The following is a 19,460-nucleotide window of genomic DNA, read 5'->3' as shown; positions in this document are numbered from 1 at the left end:
CCTATTTAAATGAACAAATCCATCTTGCAGAGATTAAAACGAACTTTAATATTTCACAGCCTGGTATTTACATCGCATCCGAAGCAGGTATAACATTGGCTGTTACAAAAAAAAAAAACGTTTAGATAACAAAGTCAGCAGGTCATACAGTCACAGCATGGAGGCCAGGCCAGTGCCAGGTTGGACAGGTCAAGGCAGAGTTTTGAAGGTGCAGCTGTTTGCCCATTCTCTCCGGGAGCTCCTGACATCCATCTTGGTTGAGTTGGAGTCAGGTGTTCACTTTGGGTTATACTTAGGAAGGGTAAGCAATCATTCTCAGCCTCAGCCACCACCCTCCCCCAAGTCAAATCAATGAACCTTCATGATCAAGGTAGACATAATGAGACACAGACATGGAACATGTTTATGGATGCCAATTAGCTGGGAGCGGATCTCAACATTCCAATTGGAAAGATCAGCAATGACTTGTCTTTAAGAAACACTATCATTTCTGTTATATGCCTGTTGTTTTAATTTGCTATGAAAAAAACTAAGTAAGCTTTGAATAAGCATTTCCACTTTGGGGCTTAGACGTCCTGTGCATCCAGAAACAATGAGATATCTTCACCAAAGCTATGTCGTTTCTGTCTATTGTCTTCTCCTACCCTTTCCTAAAACCCTGTCAAATCCCACTGAATTAAAGTGGATCCTCTCCTCCATTTATATCAGCAGAAGCAGCAATGGCATCATAAGCTGGGAAGTTTAACTTAGTTCTCATAATATTTTCTTGTGAGGAGGTGTAAGAGCAATCAATTGGTCCCTGAGAGGGATCTGCACTCTTTACAGTTGCCAAGTACAAGTCTTTATTTAATACTAAATGTAACTAAGCTCTCTCAGTCCTCTGAGTAAAATTTAAGACTGTAGCAGACACAACATAGCAAAGAGAAAAACACACCTTCCCCCCTCGCAATTTCTAATATTTGCAATAGAATTCTGACAATAACAGTCACTTGTGTGACTTTGAAGGAACAGAAGAGATGAGAGTATAAGCCTGATTAATTACTGAACAGGAGAGGGAAAGACCAAGAGAGAACATTTTTGGTGACTCATGAAAAAGAAAGATTATGAATACTTGTTCTCATCTCTTGTGCTTCCAACAAAGTGTAATGAACTTCTGTCTATACTGTAGATTTTTCCATCCGTCCAGGTACAGAATCTGAAGCTGGTAACTGGGTAAGTGTTGGAGCAACTGCATGGTCTTTCTTGGAATTCCTCTAGTTTCACACCACAAGATTATAATGTGGTTCCTTGTTTCCAGAACTCAAAGCCTGTCTTCTATGAAAGCGACAAAAACATGAATTGGGAAGATTTTGTATAAACACAAATTTTATTTTGAATTGTGAACTCGACACCCACTCGACACCTTGATTCTCTTTAGTGATCGTCAGAGCCAGCCTACAGACACAGGAGAATTAAAAGGAAGGAAAATTGCTCCCCCCCTTTGTAGTTATCAACAGATTCTATGCAACTCCAATATTTAATTGAGCACTAGGGGAAGAAATACGTTCTTCTCTTTTGCAGGTATATCCATGGTATGAAAGGAGAATGTGGAGCAGTTCTTGTAACTGCATTCAAGACCCATAATTGTAGACTTAGTAGCAGCTGATGGTTAAATACCTTAGAGGCTGCACTGAATCAGTGGCTGATGCAGTATTTTATCTTCAAAAACAAGGGAAATTTCCCAAGATCTCTGCCCAGACAGGTATGTCACCCCTCTCCTGTAATCCTTGGTGCTGTTCTTCCAGGAGGGAGCAAACTGCAGCACCACTCCCTTGGCAGGTGTACATGAGGAAGAACAATGAAGTGCCCATGAAAAATAGGCATCTTATACCACAATTGCATCCTATCCTGTGCCAATGAGGTCCTTCTGTTTCCAGGTCTTCAGAACATAGAAGGAATATCTTGCACCTGGGAAAAAGCCACGTTGTGCCATTTCTGCAGTGCCAGCCATGTCAACACAGATGCATATCAGATGAGAGCAGATCTTCTCAAATCTACCTTGTCACCTGGGAACAAAGGAAAATGCATTAGACCGATATCTGGTAATCTAAGGAATTATCTCTGATCCAGAACCTCCTGTGCATTCCAGTGTATACACAGAGCTCTTGCATGAATGGGCTTTCCTTGCAGGTGAAGTTGCCCTGCGTTGAAAAAGATGCACAGAGTTTGCAGGAATAGAGAGGATAAGTCGACCATTCCTATTCAGCATTCAGAAGATGTCTAAAAAGATTTTGCAGGCCTGTTCCTCATAAGATAACCAGTCCCCCAAATGTTTTTCTTTCATTTTGTGGGAGAAGAAAACATTCCATAGTAGTGAGCTGACTGAAACATGTAATTTTCAGAAGTCAGCAATTATGGTAGCCAACGGAGGGGCGGGGAAGGAGGAGACAAGCCAAAATGTTTACGTAGGAAAATCATATCAAAGTTATTTAAGCAAGCATGTGGTTGCATTCTGACATGAATTTCAGTCCACGAGGGAAGGTTGCGGTACATCAGAATTATTTGATGGCGATGATGATGATGATGATGATGATTAAATTTGTATACCGCCCTTCATCCCTAGATTTTAGGGCAGTTCACAGCATAAAAATACCAGATAAAACCACAAAATACATAGTCATATTAATATGTTGTAATTTAAGAGAGCAACCTTGCCAGATCACTCCATAGGCCCATCTAGGTTAGCATCCTACTGTATTCTTACAGTGGCCAAGCAGTTGCCCACAGGGAGCCCAGAAGCAGGGCATGAGTGGAACAGCACTTGCTCCAGCTGCATTCCCCAGCAACTGGTTTTCAGAGGCACACCACCTACAACAGTACGCAGCCATCATGACTAGCAGTCACAGACAGCCTTATCCTCCACAAACCTGTCCGCCTGCTTTGAAAGCTGGTGGAAAGTGGTAGCAAATTCCAAAGTTTGACTACATGCTGTCCTGAATCTTCCAACACTGGATCATCCTGGGTTTTAGCAAGAGACGCTGACAGCCTCTCTCTATATTTTCTCCATTTCCCCACCTTACTTGTCTTTTTTTCAAAATTAAAAAACCCCAAACATTGAAACCTCTTCTCTTAGGGAGTTGCTCCATTCCCTGGATAATTTTGGTTGTCACAACGATGTGTATAGCAGCATCTTGGCGGTCTTATTTTCAATCCCTTTGCCATTTTCATGGCTCCCACACACACGTTCAACATTTTCATAGAGATATTCACCAAGAACCTAATATTTATTTTATGATCAACCACATCCAGTTCAGCCCCTATAAGTATGTATGTGAAGTTAAGATTATTTGCCCCAACAGAGTACTGTGGTATCAGCATGATTATGTGGTTGGAGAACTGGACTAGAACCAGGAAGGTCCAAGTTCAAACACTCTCTCAGTCATGAAGACCACTGGGTGACTTTGGACCAGTTACCATCTCTCAGCCTCATTTACCTCACGGGGTTGTTGTGATGAAAAAAGGAGGCGAGAACCATGTACAGTGCCTGCAGCTTCTTGGAGGAAGGGCAGGAAAACAACTGAGTAAAAGGATTTTTAAAAAGAAAAGCTAACCTTATTTATCACTGCATGAGCTTTTGTAGGCAAGTTCCTGTTTTGTTAGATGCATTAAATCCTGCATTGCAGGATCCCTTGGGGTCCCTTCCAACTCTACAATTCTATGAAATCAAGGATGGGGGACAAACGTGACCCTCCAGACATCTGTAACTGGCCCTCGGGTCTCTCCAAGGCCACATCCCTTGCTTAGGCCAGACCCCTCTGTGGGATGGCCCTCTGCCATGACATCATCAAGTCCTTTTGCCTGGCTGGAATATATCCTTTGACTGTGATCATGCCTCTTGCCTGCCTGGATGGAGATGTGGGGTGTGTGTGCTAGGACCTCTGGTTTCTGTGTTGCTGGAATGTAACCCACTGGACAGATGTAAGAATCACCTCTGTTTGTCCACCCACTTTTTATTCCAGTCCTGCCAGTTCTGCCACTGTCTGCTGAGAGGTAGGTTCCAGTCTATGAAAACTTGGGCGACAATATATTTGTTAACCTTTAAAGTGCCCCAGACTCTCAGTGGCTTATTATCCTTATGAAGGGGAATCAGTCACCAAATCCCAGAGATCAATGTAGGGATCAATAAAAAGCCAGCCCTGGAAAAATATCATTGACATTTGAAAGTGACAAGTTCAACCCCGTAACAGCATCCTACAGAATCACTCTCAGCACTGGAAAGACACACAAATCCAACCTGAGGCAATTGCGTCTCTTAAGGCAGGATCCACCATCCACCAAATGAACATGATCTTATAGTGGGTTTGCAAATGGGTGCAAAATAGTCTACTCCTGTGCTTGTCTGCTTGACCTCTGCTCCATACCCTCAAGCCATGCATTTTTTCTTGCATGCATATAGATAAAAAGGGTCAGTGAAAGACAGCCAAACCTTTCAAATATAAAACACCTACTGTGCACCTAAGATTGAAGAGCAGCAGCTAAGGATATTTGGGGGGAAGATTTATTTAGGGAAGGCCAAAATGGCATCTGTTCAAAAATGCGTTACTTAATATGTTAATTCTTTCAAGTACCTCAAGGCTTCCAGTTCCAAGATTACCTTAAGTGACCTTTTTAGCAGCAGTAGTGCTAGGTATTATTATTATTATTATTATTATTATTAAACATTCTTTAGCATTCACCTAGCATAGCTACATTATTTACATGACTCTGCCCGAAGAGAAAACGTAAGAGTGTGTAAGCCTTTCAAAAGAATTTAAAGCAAGTTTCTGCATTTCACAAGAGAAATCATTAAGAGAAGCTCTGCGGAGGGGAGGGGGTAAAAGAGAAAGGTGTGTCTGGCATGCAGGCAATAATTTATATTAAGCCCAGAGCCTGCTCTTCTTTGATTCCATGTGTCCTATGTGCACGGTAAATAGTCTAAACAAATTCTTAAACAGCAGCCTGAAAATTGTGTCTTGGCTTTGAGATGCTGGGTTATTCCAATGGCCGTGGATGATTTCATAGTCTTCAGATGTACCGAGCCCTATTTACCCATTACAATGTCCTTTCTTATGGATTTCACAGTAGGACTAGCGATTTCTGTCAAGGCAGCCATCAGAGCTGTGGATGCATTTGAAATTTTGCTATTTAAATTCTATCCCTGCCCTCGTGTGCATGCCAAACAAGAGACACATTTCAGCAGGAACAATTTAGCAAATCCATTGCAAAAAATGGCAGGGAGATCAAACTGAGAGCATCAGAGAGAGAGAGAAGCTCAATTTGTACGCAGCAGAGACCCACAGCTAAGGGGGGGGGGGAGATATGCTTATTATTTAACTGCCCATCCAGTAATACCATAGCGGTTAGATCCCAGGCTTCAAAGTGGACAGAACAAACAGAGGCAATTCGCTTTAACGCAGAGGCTGAGATGACCAGATTGAGAAAAGCAACTCACATTGCTCTTTGAAGGCACATAGAGATAAGGAAAGGCAAACCCTCATTCTTTTCCCAGACAAAAGTCACAGGCTGCTTCCAGACAGTTGCTTACTTTGCAAGCAGGTCACTGAGAAACTGCAAACCAGACATTGGCACCAGAGGGTATTTAAAAAAAAAAATCATCAGAAAGGGTAAATCCAGATTAAATTAGACCTTGTGTGGCTGTTGCAAAAAAAAAAAAACACCAGTCCCAAATAATCCCCAATCTGGTAGTACCCATGTTCTATGGCAGGGATATGGAGCCTGGGGCCTCCAGCTCCCAGCAGCCCCAGGAAACATTGCCAATGGTCAGGGATGATGGGAAGTGGAGTCCAACAACATCTGGAGCACCACAGGATCCCCATCCCTGTTCTATGGTATCCAAATGCTTAGTGCAGACAAATATTGCTTGTGTCTTTAAAGAAGTAATATGGGAAACAGTTCTCCAGGAACTGCTGAAGGTGGCAGGAGTGTCAACAGGTTCAACTGAGCAGTGCCTTCGTGACGACTGGTTTCTTCCTTGTCACTGCAAATCACATTCAGCCCTAAGAGAATACATCACCTGTCCTCTTCTTCAGCCTACTCAGAACTTGCTGTTTTCCTGCTCCCCCCCCCCCGCAGTCTCATCAGACTACATTTTGTTCCTTCCGTCCTGCTATTTCCGTGCAGCAGGCACATAAGCACCAAAGCCCTTCCTCCACCCCCACCCCATGGTTGCAAGAGTATGGGCTGCCCCAAGCAAATAAAGACTAGGGTACATTACATTGGTTGGGTTTCTGCAGTATGTCTCTGGAATGTGAAAGATGGATCAAGGCATTAGAGCTACGGGTGGGGGGGGGGGCAATGCTACAAGAAGGAAAGTGTGTTGTTTCCTGTTGGAGGGGGGAAGCCAGAATGAGAGCCTGGCTGTGGGCCAAAAGGGTAACTGCCAAGTGCTCCACATTCTGAGAGCACAAAGGGTACGTGAATGATGTCAAATTGTAACACTGCCAGGAAAAGTGGGGAGCAAGCAAAGGGGAAACAGATAAAGAAAGGTTGGTGATGCGAAGTTGCTGTGATTGATTACTCAGCGGCATTTTGATTCCCGAGCCAACGGAGGCTGCTCTGATACTTTCTCCCTCTCTTCCTCTTCTTCTTCTTCTTCTTCTTCTTCTTCTTTTAAAAAGCTCTTCAGTGTGAACATGCTATTTGTCGAGTAAAAGATAAGGAAGGAACAACAGGCTGCTATTTTGCAGGATAATTTTATGGGGTGTTTGCGTGGAAAGGAGATGGAAGCACGAAGCAAGCAAAGCCTGAAGAATAATTATGCTCCACTGTATGAACAATGATTACAAAATTATGCAACTGATTAACCATGACATACATGTAATTACTAATGAGTTTGATAAAATTTTAATTATACCTTGTTCTTCAGGGTATTCAGCAAGCCATGAAAATAATAATCATGTAGCTCTCTGTCACAGATGATTGCTCCAACTGGAGGAGCTGTGACAGGCTGGAAAGTCCTTGGCTGGAACGTGCAGAGGGAAGTGGCTGCAACAAGCAGAGGCTGGCAGACGTCTTACAGGCATACCACCCTCTGCTATTGTATTTCTTGGGATACTGGGAGGAGTTTCATCTACACACTTAACCGCTCTTGCATAAGATGCTGTTGCTAAACACCCATTAGAAGGGGAGACCTCAAAACCCATTTCCATCTACCGGATCACTAGTTTGCTTTGACTGTGCAACTGATGACTCACTCTACTCATCCACTTCTTATTTTGTCACTCTGTTCTTGAATGCTATGCAAGATATATAGGATAAATCTGGAAATAAACTTGTTTGAATGAAGTCATCTCCAGCGGATAAAAATAAAAGGTTTTGAGTTTTCTGGGGAAATGATATTTAACTCAGATGAAGTGAGAAGGTTCATTTTTAAAGAGCACACTTCCCCCAATTGCCTCCTGAATTTTCCTTTCTACTGCTGTGTAAATTCTGATGAGAGTTGCACTTTCAAATCACTCCTAATAGCAAATCAAACCTGCCAACAGGAATGCACAAAAATGGGGCTCCAAAGAAACAAGAGGGGGGATCAATGTGTATTCAAGATTCCACAAGGTTTAAAGAAGCACAAGAAGTAGTGTTGTATGTTTTTTGGGGGGGCAAGGATCCCTAAATTCCCAGGCGCCAGATCCTCCCCATAATTCCTGGATTTAGTAAAAGTTGGAATTAATCAAGGTTTGATTAAACTGTGCCAAACACTGCTGGGTTCGGCATACACTAACCAGCTGGCATAGCTAGCTGAGTGTGGGTCATTGGCGGAACATGATCACTTATCTGAAATGATCACTTATCTGAAATCACTTTGAACTGAGATCTATATGATAGGTGGTCAGTAATGGACAAGATGAATTGTGGGGATCTTGAACCATTATATGCCCCAAGCATACCGTTGTTTATTTGGCCTGCCAGATATTACGAAATAGAGTCAACTATTTGAAATAGATTGTCATTCACAAAATCATGCACTATGTGCATCTCATAAAAAGGACCACAACAATGCCCTCTTGGGTTGTGTGTGAGAGGGGGAGCATTATTTGACTTAGCCTTCTCTCACCCATCTTGGATTAGGAATACCTTGGTGGTCTTTACTTTGTTTCCCGTACTGCAGCTCCATCCGGACAAATCTGGTAGCACTTTACACTCTTCTCCTTCTACACATGGTTGCATTTGGCACCACCACTTCTGAAGCACTATTGAGGCTAGGAGAAAATGAAAGGCATAAGACTTTAAAAGCAAAGCAAAGCAACAACACCAGACTGGACACTACAGTTATTTACTCCTCATGAGAAAGTGTATGCAGTCAGTGAAGTGGATCATCTCTTTGTGGCAGCAAAAGTCCCCAATATAAACAGAAACTGAAAGAAACATTGACCATAATCTTAAATGTTATCAGGTCAGTTCCAGAGTGGACCAATATGAACACTCAAGTCAATTTCCTTTAATTCATTCATGTTGCAGTTGTTATGATTATGAATTTCTATACCACTTAATAAATTCTAAGCAGTTTACAATCGAGCATAAAGCATCCAACACAACATTGCAAAATATGAAAATAAGATAATATTAATTAAGATCAAATGCAAGATGCACATTTAAGGCAGCATGGTTAGCAGAAAAACAAAATATCCTCTTACACACACACACACACACACACACGTGTGTGTGTGTGTGTGTGTGTGTGTGTATATATATATATATATATATATATATATATATCGCGCAGGAGCACCACAGCATCTTCACACACCCCAAGGATCGAGTGCTGGCTGGTACTACAATTGAACTAAACCGCCCCAAAGCATATTTTAATAGTTGTTTCTCTACCCACTATAGGGGCCATCCGCCATGCCAACTTGCAGTGCAACACTGGAATAATCCAACAACATAGGTCATAAGAAAAGCCCATCTCATTATCAACCCAAGTTCTGCCACAAACATGACCAAAGTCAGAAGGATCATCAGGTAAATCATTCAGGGCCAGAGAGGAAGAAATATAATGAAAGAGCAGCAGTGTTCCGTTCAAAAGGGAGGTGTGGGGATTGAATGAGCTTGGCAGGAAGTGCACAACATGACAGAATTGGTGGGAAGAGTTGTCTTGGTGAATTAGGGCTTCCCTGGCTCCTGACAGTTTCAAAGACAAAATACATGTTAATGACAAATGGGCAAGAGCAAGCAACCTTGAGAGGCTAACTGAAACAGAGATGCTGTACCTAAAGGTGCCAGGGCCCTAATTTGAAATCAGAGTGAGGTCTGCTTCTCTCAAGTTCTTTCTGACCTTGGACACTGGGCTAAAGTCAAAGGTGGCATTGTAGGAGACCAAAACTGCAGAGCCTGATTTTGCTTGGCCTGTCATCTTATTCTCAACTCAGGACAACAGAAAGGCTAAGAAAAAAAGAAATGGAAAGACTTAGAAGAAGGAAGAGACTGGCTCAGGCATGCATAGGCAGTTGTGAGCTTCAGGTTCACATTCTCCACTTTCTTCTCCCAGTATAGTCACTTTAGCTTCTAGTTTTAAACTAGCCAGCTGGGAGAACACTGTTTAAATTCTGATTTGTTAACAAACCTGGATCATAAGCCATGGTTTGCTCCTGGCTTGTTTAAGCCAATCATAGTTAAGACTAGATTTGTTTCAAATATTTAGGTAAAGGGTAAAGGGACCCCTGACCATTAGGTCCAGTCGCGGACGATTCTGGGGTGGCGGCGTTCATCTCGCTTTACTGGCCAAGGGAGCCGGCATACAGCTTCCGGGTCATGTGGCCAGCATGACAAAGCCGCTTCTGGCAAACCAGAGCAGTGCACGGAAACGCTGTTTACCTTCCCGCCAAAGCGGTACCTATTTATGTACTTGCACTTTGATGTCCTTTTGAACTGCTAGGTTGGCAGGAGCAGGGACTGAGCAACAGGAGCTCACCCCGTCGTGGGGATTTGAACCACCAACCTTCTGATTGGCAAGCCCTAGGCTCTGTGGTTTAACCCACAGCGCCACCAGCATCCCATTTTCAAAAATTTACACCCAGCCAAAATGTTTTGATGATTTCAGGAGGCCTTTGGGACAGAGGAGAACAATTTCAGGATTGCTGTACTTAGTAAACTTACAACTACACAAGGTGATCCAACAGCTTTTCATCCATTTAAAAAAAGAAGAAGAAGAGGAAATCAAAGCAGCTAGGAAGCCCAGGTGCCACCATACATTTTCACAAGAGGACAGGAATATCCATGAAAATGATGTATGGGAAACACATGGCCCTGCAGGTGTTCTTGAATCCCTACCTCCCATCAGCTGCAGCCAGCATGATGAATGGTCAGGGATGATGGGAGTTGGAGTCTAACATCTGCAGGGCCTTAAGTTCTCCATCCTTGGGTTAACATGACATTTGAAATACAGCACTAGGTCCTGGAACTTGTCCAGAGTAAGTAGCAGGAGCAATTCGGGTAGATACTTCTGCGAATGTTTATAAAATTCTAGTTCACAGCCCAAGTACACAAGACTTATTAATTAATTAATGTTATTTAAACTATTTGCAGCAACCATTCAGCCAAAGCTCGCTGAGCAGCTTACAGAACCGTAAGTACACAGCAAATAACAATCAAAATGAATTCACAGCAAGCAGATAAATTATATATATTGCTGAGATATTTTTCATTCCATAAACTTTATACATGACTTGGTCATTAAAAAAGCTTCAAGGTGGTTTACAAAACAGTTAAAACAAAATTATCAAGAAGAAATAGAACAATAATTCAATTTTTTTCATGAAGTTAAATAACAATAGACTAAAAACAGATGAAAACTGCAAAATCCTTGGACAACAAACAGGTTTTCAGCTGGCACGGAAAGAAAACCTGGAATGAATATTAAAATGGCACCAAGGGAACTTTCCTGGTAAGGGATTGTAAAGGTGTGGTGTCTCATCTGAAAAGACCCTACCCCCTGCCTTGTTTCAGATGGTGGAGAAATTGGGAGCAGGGCTTTTGAAGCCAATCTAAAAATCATGCAGGAGTAGGGCTGTCCTTCGGGAGATGAAAGAACTTCCTAGTTCTGCACATTTATTCTTCAGGATGCATAGAAGAAGAGATCTCACTCGTTCAGAGGTTGGGGGTTGCCAATCAAACAGCAGGTTTCCACTACTGGGAAAAGAGAAGGCCTGTTTCACTGAGGGGATGAAGTTTTTATTCTCTGAGCCAATTACTTTTTTTTCCAAATCCAGCAATAGCCAGAGTTTGTTGGGCCAAATCCATTGGTAATTCAGAACCTCTCTTCTGTGGTGAGTGAAGGGAACTTCTCTTCCATCTACCCGCCCCGCCCTGCAAGAACCAGCTGTTGATATAAATCAACTGAAAAGAGCCCTGAAGCAAAGTGAAAAGAAGACTCTCCTGACATAGAACTCTCTGTAATCCGAATAATTGCTTTTGTCTTGTTTTTTTAATGTTTACAATGGAGCTACTTGCATCGCAAATTATGTGTTAGAACCACTATCCCAGGTTATTTGGAGGGTGATCAAACTAACTGAGGAAAGTGGCCATAGCTCTGTGAGACAAAGGGTCTGTTTTACACAGAGAAGGTCTCAAGTTCAGTATCTGGCGTCTCAAGGTAGGGCTAGAAAGACACATCTTTGAAACACTTCACAGCCGTATCTAGTAAGTGTCAACTATACTGAGCTAGATGGACCACTGGTCTGACTCAGTATAAGACAGCTTCCTATGTAATGGGAACATTTCAGGTCAAGTGAATAGTCCTTCTGCTATTCTGAGACAGTATGGAAGGGAGGAATGATGTCATTTAGGTCCCATATGTACAACACATTTGAAGCAGTATCATTCCACTTTAAACAGTCATGGCTTTCCCTAAAGAATCACGGGAACCAAAGTTTGTGAAGAGTGCTGAGGTGCTGTTGAGATGCCCATTCGTCTCACAGAGCTACAACTTTCAGATTTCCCTGGGAAGAGGTGGTCCTGTAGCTAGGTGGGGCACCCACATTTCTAGGTGGGGCATTTATTGGACTGTGGAGGCACATATAGCACCAGTCAACCCAGCCCCCATATTCACTGGTGGAGGTTGTGAGGGCCAGGCAAGGGGAAGGGAGAGGCAATGATCTCCTCTCACACTCATCTGTGCAGTGTGTGTTAATTCACATAATGGGCTATGTAAAGGCCAAGTTAACAGAAAAATTAGTAAGAACACCAGGATGGACTGCCAAATGAGTACCAGAAAATGCAATGCAAGCAAAAGTTTATGATATAACTAAGAAACTATAAATGAGAATGGAGCATGTTTTTGTTATTGTTTAAAAAAGTTTTAATTTTGTATCACGACAACTGCACAAAAAGATTAAAACCAGATTTAGAATCAAGCAAGAGCATATTGCAGTGCAACGTTAGGGAGAGCGGTGCTTCAGAATAATATGCCTAAATTTCTTGTTGAAGTCCATGAGTCTGAGTCTTTAACTTTGTAGTACTGTACAGTATACTGTATTTACTGCACAATCTGCTTCCTTTTGTAAACTTATAAAAACGCTTGATAAACATTTGAGAAAGCTTTTGAATGGTAAGTTCACCTTTTCAGCAATGAGAACCAATTCTCCCCTGCTCATCATAACCATAGAATAAACAAAGTTATTTCTTACTGCAGGCAAACAAACAAGCTTCTTTTTTTGCTGGATGTGTAGAGAGCACAACTGAAACTGAAACTGAAATGCAGAGCAAAGTCCAAGGGGTGGAGTCTAACTGTAGCCCACAATACAAGATACTAATTGACTCTTCAGGGGTCATGTTACACTAGAGACTGTTTTTTCAAGATAGGGTGATTGTGTGAAAGAATGATTGTTATAACAAAAAATCCACCTTTAGCCAAGGAAAATATTGAGTGAGCAGGGATTGGGGGGCTGGGGGCTGGCCATAGGTGAAGTTCCTTGCTAACCCAAGCTAGACTTCCACTTCCTTCCTAGAACCTGTATTGCTGACAACTTTCACCTAAGCAGCTAAAATGATCCTGAACATTCCCAGAAGTAATAGCTCAACCAATGGTTTGAAGGATGAGGTGACTGGGAGATATTAACCACATTATATATTGTATTAGAAATCTTTTTCTGCTTTCTTGGCACTTTTAATTGCTGAGGTATGTAGAGCATTCATAAGAACTTTATGTCTGGGCTTTCAACTGATGCGGGCATAATAATTTCTGTGAAATTCCAGTGGATAATTTCAGGGAATCTGCTTTGTTCACAAAATAAGAAGCACCTTTTGTGAGGGGATGCAGCCTTTCATGGGAATTGTATCCTGTGTTTTTTAAGTAGTTTCTTGGCATCATGTACAAATCCATTTGCACCAGCCAAGCTGCCAAGCCGATCAATAATGCACCAGCAGAGGCTTCCAGCCACTTCAGATAGATCCAGAATGACACAGCTCAATAAAATATAGATGGGGGTGGGTGGGTTAGTGCTTTGCACAGGTGATTAGATGGCATGTTCTTATTCATGCTGGTAGCACTTACATTGCAGAAACAGGTTTTTCTAAATAAAATAAAAATAAATCAACAATAGACCTTAGAACCAGTCTTGGTTACTGACTAAAAAATAAAATAAAGGAAACAGAGCCCTGTAAAGTGAGCCCCTTTCAAACTAAGGAACATTCATACAAGAGCATTAAATATTGGTTCAGAGTTTGAAACTGAGCAATTCAACCCACAAGTCATTTATCTCCAAGTAGTCTTACTAAAATCTCTGATTTATCTTTCAGAATAAGTATGGAAGCTTCGTGTTGAGGGGCCAAATGCAAACTAAATAAATTGACAACAGTGCCACATTTAACCAATTAACTGAGCCACGATTATGTTAAAAACCTTTGGAGCTACAGAATTCTGAAATACCACCCAGTGGTTCTTTCTGTGCCACATCCCCTACCTATCATATATGCTGGAGTCCCATGATCTGTATTCTCCAGCAATGTAGGCACTGTTTTGCCAGGGAGAAAGGAAGAAGAAGAGCACTTGAAATTATAATTATATACCAAAAAGCATTTTGGATATAAGAGTAAAGATCAATGGGACCCATGGGAGGGCTGTCTATAGCCTACTGTACTATTGACAAAAATGATGGGAAAGGTCAGTCTTGTTGACTTCTATCCCGCATGTGACTCCCTTCCCTTGCTGCAAAAGTATTGGTGGTCTCAGTTTTCCAGGAAGAGCAGGAGTCTCAGTTTTCTAGGACAAGCATGTCTGGTCAATGCCAATATCCATCGCAGTCAAAAACAGAGGTGGTCTACTAGTCTAGAATTTCACAAGTACTGAATCCCAAATCAGTTACCTAACAATGAATTATCCTGAGAAGTTTAAAGAATGGTTGCAAAGATATGCCTGAAAACACATCGCTCCAAGAAGCTCCCCATGTGCAGCCAGTGGAAAGAGCCTTAGATCTGGATGAGGCAAACTGAGTTCAAAACCCAAGTTGTGCCCTCTTGACTGCTGTACCCAGACTGTGAAAATGAAACAACTAATGAGTTACTTCAACGGGACATTTTTGAGAGCGAATGAATTCCAAATCCTAGCAAACAGTAATGATGGGCCCTAGGACTCTGTTCCCCTGGGACAGCATACATAGTTCCCCATGCTTTACCAGTCTGCCTTCAGTCTCTGCTCCTGCAATGGTGTTGTGGCTTTTGTTACTAGTTCAAAAACATGAGGGGGGAATGGCAGCTTTAATAGGGAGACGCCAACTCCAGATGTGAAGAGTAGAGAACCAGTGTGAAAGAAAAAAGTCTTTGGAGACAGTGTAGTGGTTAGTGTCTCAGGCTGGGAGACCAGGGTTCACCCATGGAGCTCACTGTCACTGTCTCTCAGCCTAGCTTACCACACAGGGATGTGGTGAAGACAAAAGGGAAAGGGGGAGAACCATGCATGCCACATTAAGCTCCTTGAAGGGTATGTGGAATCGATAAGTTGCTTTCGTGCCCCTTTTTGCACCAAGAACATGCAGCTCAGCCCAAGACCTCAACCATTTTGATGTGTTAGGTTGCAATCCTAACAATGTGTACTCAGAAGTAAGTCCCACTGAAGTGGGTCATGATTGCTGTGTTAGCCTTAACTATCTCACTCTGCCCCTAAGTAGTGTCTGCACCCCACACAGATGTTTTGGTGCTGGAACAAATTCAAAACTGGAGTAAGAAATAGGAGCGCCACTTAGGCAGTATTGCTGATTACCGTAGAAAGTGATTTGAAGCTGTGTAAACCTGGATTGACATGGCTTGCTTGGTGACGATGGCTGAATTACTAACTCCTTGATCCTGAAGATATTTACGTATGTTTATTTGAATGTAACTTTATTCAAAGTGAATCAAGCTGTCAGGGCCGGTTTCTCAAATGCACATCCATCAGCTGTCAAATGGTAAAAATAAATTCTACCCATTTGAAAAGTGTGTTGTGCTTTCATAAAGAACCTGGTAAGAGCAGACGGTTATTTCTGATTGCAGCTAAATATACAGCTGACTTTGCTTAAACTACGAAGCCAGAAGTATCCAATGTACATCTCCCAGCAGGCACACCTAACTAGAATTAAGGCTCCAGAGCTAGGGGTGGATCTCTTAATCCATTCAACAGCAATTTCCAAACGCAAATGCACACTTTACAGAGAGACCTGCTCACTTACCGTCTACACATGAAGGAGCAGCGTGCGTCGTCCCAGCCACCTGACCTGGAAAGCAGGAACATTTCACTGTTTGCGAGCGCTCTTCAATCTTGTTCTTATTGCAGCATCTGTGAGCAGCAATGACTTCGCATGTGCCAGGCTCTATGTGCACTGCAAGGAAGAAAGGCACAGCAAATTGCACAGGGATGTGGTAGTCAAAGGGGATTGTGTGTTTGTGTTGCAGCAGCAGCAAATGGGCCATACAATGCTGAACATATGGTGATACATTCTAGAGGAATGATCAGGCTGCAGAGTACAAAATGCCAAGCTGGACCTATCCTGTCTGTTCAAAGATGCTACTGTATACAAGATCCAAGGGAAAGGTTGTCATTTCTCAGCAACAAGTTAGAAGCAGTACAGAAATCTAATCGCACCGTTCACAGATTGCCACTGGACAGCTGGAGCTCTGTTGACTCTGAAAAAACAGCTGGCACTTGCAATAATTTTAAAAAAAATCAGGCAAGGTAAAATGTACTCAAGGGAGATAACTTGTTAGGTTATGTATAATTTTTTTAATTCTAAAGGTGGCACCTATGCCCATTAAAAGACCTCTCTGCAAAAGGTTTTGATTGGAAAGAGCTCATTTGTATGATGCCCTTGACATAATTTCTAGATTGTATCTAGCTGCATGGATCTAATGTGTTACAAACCACAAAAATATACACAGCCATTCCAGATGGGTCACATCCTGTAGATTAGAAACAGGGAACCTGTGGCACTCTGGCTGTTGGCCAGGCTGGCTGGGACTAGATTGGACACACATATTCAAAGGCTTTCAATACAGACAACTCCCAATTTACCTGCATAAATTTTTATGTTCCAAGGCACCACATGTTTAAGTGAAATCACTTATATTTGAACCACCACTGAAAAAGCTTGCAAACACCCTCTTCTGCCCCTGCCCCTTTGTGGCCTTTTGGTGACATTTTTAGGCCACTTCTATGTTCAGCATGATGTGCGTGTGTGGTTGCACACATATCGGATGTGCCTAAATTGGTTGCTGCCTGTAGTGACTAGCCATAGTGGCTATGTTATGCCTCTACAGTCAGGCAGCATGTTTCTGAATGCCAGAGAATCGCAACTGTGGAAGAGTGCGGTTGCACTCGGATCCTGTTTTGGGCATCCGGATGACCACTGTGAGAACAGGATGCTTGTCTAGGTGGGTCGTTGGTCTCATCCAGCAGGCTCTTATGTTCTAAAGACTTCTAGATGTTGGAGTCCAACTAGTTAGGGAAGCCTGGCTGGATGAGAGGAACTAGTGCACACCATTTACTCAACAACAAAACTATCCCATTCTTGTCATACATTCCTGTTCCTTTCATTCCAAAATCTATTTTAAGACAACAGTTTATTAGATCAACTTTCGTATCAGAAAACTGTGTTCACACTTTCAAGTTCTCCAAAACCTTTCAACAGGCTCAGTCAGGGAAAGCCAACACAGTGCCTTTCATATGCTGTCGGACTACACTTCCCAGCTTCCCTGGCTATTGGGTCATGCTGGCTAGGCCTGCTGGGAATTGTAGTCCAACAACAACAACAACAACTGGAAAGTCACCACACCGAACACTCCCAGGTTAGATGGTAAAATAGGCAAGCAACGGAAAGGAAAAACCTGGCAGGTAGTGAAGCCATGGATACAGAGTGGACTATATGGGAGGAGGCAGCAGACAATCAAGGAAAGCTATTTGAGATGCTGATCAGGTTGCACCTAAGTTGCTGGGCAGAAGCAGCTGGCAAGGCAGGGTAGCACTGCAAAAACAGCCTTCCAGTAGCAACATCACTGCCTCTTACCAGGAGCAATGGGATGTGGAAGGATGTAGCAGACATTCAAATGAGTCTCCCATAGGTCCCATGTATGTTGCACCTAGGCCTGCTGGGTAGTAGCTACTGGCAGAGCGAGGTGGTGCTGAGGGTTGTGGCATCACTTAGCAGGAAGGGTAGGGCAGGACAACAGCCAGGCTGGGCAATGCAGATCCACTAGTGTGTCCATGCCACCCTGAACTCAGTGCCACCTTACCCTCCATCCTGGTAAGTGGCATTGATCCCTCTGCTAGGAGGCTGTTGCATGGTGCTGCTCTGCCCCTGGTAAGAAGGGAATGCAATGGCTGAAACCTTATCTTCAGTAATAGAAAATCCAGCTGTTAACCAGGCATGTCTCCAACCTTAGGCAAAAGACCACGGGCCCCTTAGTAGGTGGGAAACAGGACGAAAGAGACGCCAGGTCATTTTTGTGTTAACAAAGCTGGAGGTAAATTTTAGGTGGTGTGCAAGGTTATTTTTTTAAAAAAGAATGGAAACTAAATCAAGTAGTTTGGCCTAGCAGCTTCAGGAAATGTTCCATTGTTTAAAAATCCTTTTTTGAGATGGATGACTAAAACAGGATCCTGTATTCCATCTAGCAGTGTATTTATTTTCCTTATAATGCATCACATCAGTGGTTCATAGATGTCATGCATGTTAACCCAAGACCCTAGGTCAGTACGTCATTTCTGGCAGGTACCAAGAGTGCTCTGAAGCTCATGATTTTGCACTTTGCCATATTAAATTTTTGTTGTGCAGTTCATGAATCACCCAATACATTATGTATACTTTCCCAATTCTCAGCTGAATTGACTGTTCTCTCCATCTAATTGCCATTTCATTGACACATTCTTCCTTTTCTCACTAAAGTTGTCAACAAACATACCAAACGAAACAGTCTTGAGACTGACTATGGAAACTCAGCTGGGAACCCTTTCTTCAGCTCAAAGATTTGCCTTTTATTACCATCAGAGAGTCTTTCATTTGAGCAGTTACTTTTCTATCTCACAATACAGCTATCATTCAAGGGCTATCTGTTCCCATTTAAGTAGTAATTTCTCTCACAATATGGTATCCAACACTTTGTAAAGGTGCAAATACGCTGTATTTAACAGTATTTCACTTGCCTCAGATTGCTTAGATGTAACTGCCTTTGAGTAGTCATTTGCATAAAAGGAGCTGCTATCTTTTTGGAATTTGTGGCCATATCTGGAAATTCAAAAAAATCGATGCAGGCACCACCACAAAATGGCTGCTGTCAGGGCCTGGCTAGTCACAAATGACAAGTAGCTCGCCCAAGAGACAAAGTGCAAGGCAGAGCTTAGGGCATGAGCCCTTGCACATAAAACCACTCATTTGATCCCACAGTGGTGGGATCTTTAAATCTAAACAGATCTAATGGATCTAAACAGATACATTGGGCTCATCCATACTGCTGTTTAACATTAACAGTAAGCTTCCTGTTGATTCTCCATTGATTCTCTGTTGTCCTTATGATGTTCTCCTCCAAATTACTGCGTTTCCAACTCTTCCCCCTCCCTCAGTTTGGACTTTCTTACACTTGGGATACTGTGAAAGTGACAGAGTATAAGAAAATCCAGATTGAGGGAAGGGGAAGTGTGAGTTGGCTGTGTTTTGGAGGACAACATCATATGGACAACAGAGAATTAACAGAAGTACAGGAAGATTACTATCCACATTAAACAACAGGATCAGTTAGCTCAATATTACATCCCCTTTGACATTTTCTTCCAATGTTCAAACATTATGTAAATGAACTAAGCAAACAAAGAATGAGTGATTCAAATCAGTTCCTTAAATCAGTGTTTTTCAACCACTGTTCCGCGGCACACTAGTGTGCCGCGAGATGTTGCCTGGTGTGCCGTGGGAAAAATTGAAAAATTACTTTATATATAGTCAATATAGGCACAGAGTTAATTTTTTTTA

The 19,460-nt window shown here is 42.4% G+C and overlaps 1 protein-coding gene across 1 annotated transcript in view; it reads right to left on the bottom strand.

Annotated features, from left to right (window-relative positions):
- Positions 1–1,165: 1,165 nt before the first annotated feature.
- Positions 1,166–19,460, bottom strand: part of TAFA3 (TAFA chemokine like family member 3) — an 89,289-nt gene continuing 70,994 nt past the window's right edge. Inside the window, exons 4-6 of the mRNA XM_033152968.1 lie at positions 15,675–15,824; positions 8,110–8,234; positions 1,166–2,045 (exon numbers count right to left, since the gene is read on the bottom strand). Of these exons, the coding sequence (XP_033008859.1) occupies positions 2,034–2,045; positions 8,110–8,234; positions 15,675–15,824 (287 nt within the window). The 3' untranslated portion in view covers positions 1,166–2,033. The remainder of the gene's footprint in view (positions 2,046–8,109; positions 8,235–15,674; positions 15,825–19,460) is intronic.

The sequence above is a fragment of the Lacerta agilis genome, chromosome 6, assembly GCF_009819535.1.
Source record: "Lacerta agilis isolate rLacAgi1 chromosome 6, rLacAgi1.pri, whole genome shotgun sequence".
NCBI lineage: Eukaryota > Metazoa > Chordata > Lepidosauria > Squamata > Lacertidae > Lacerta > Lacerta agilis.
The sequence above is the reverse complement of the archived record's forward strand: the minus strand, read 5'-3'. Positions and strand labels throughout refer to the sequence as shown.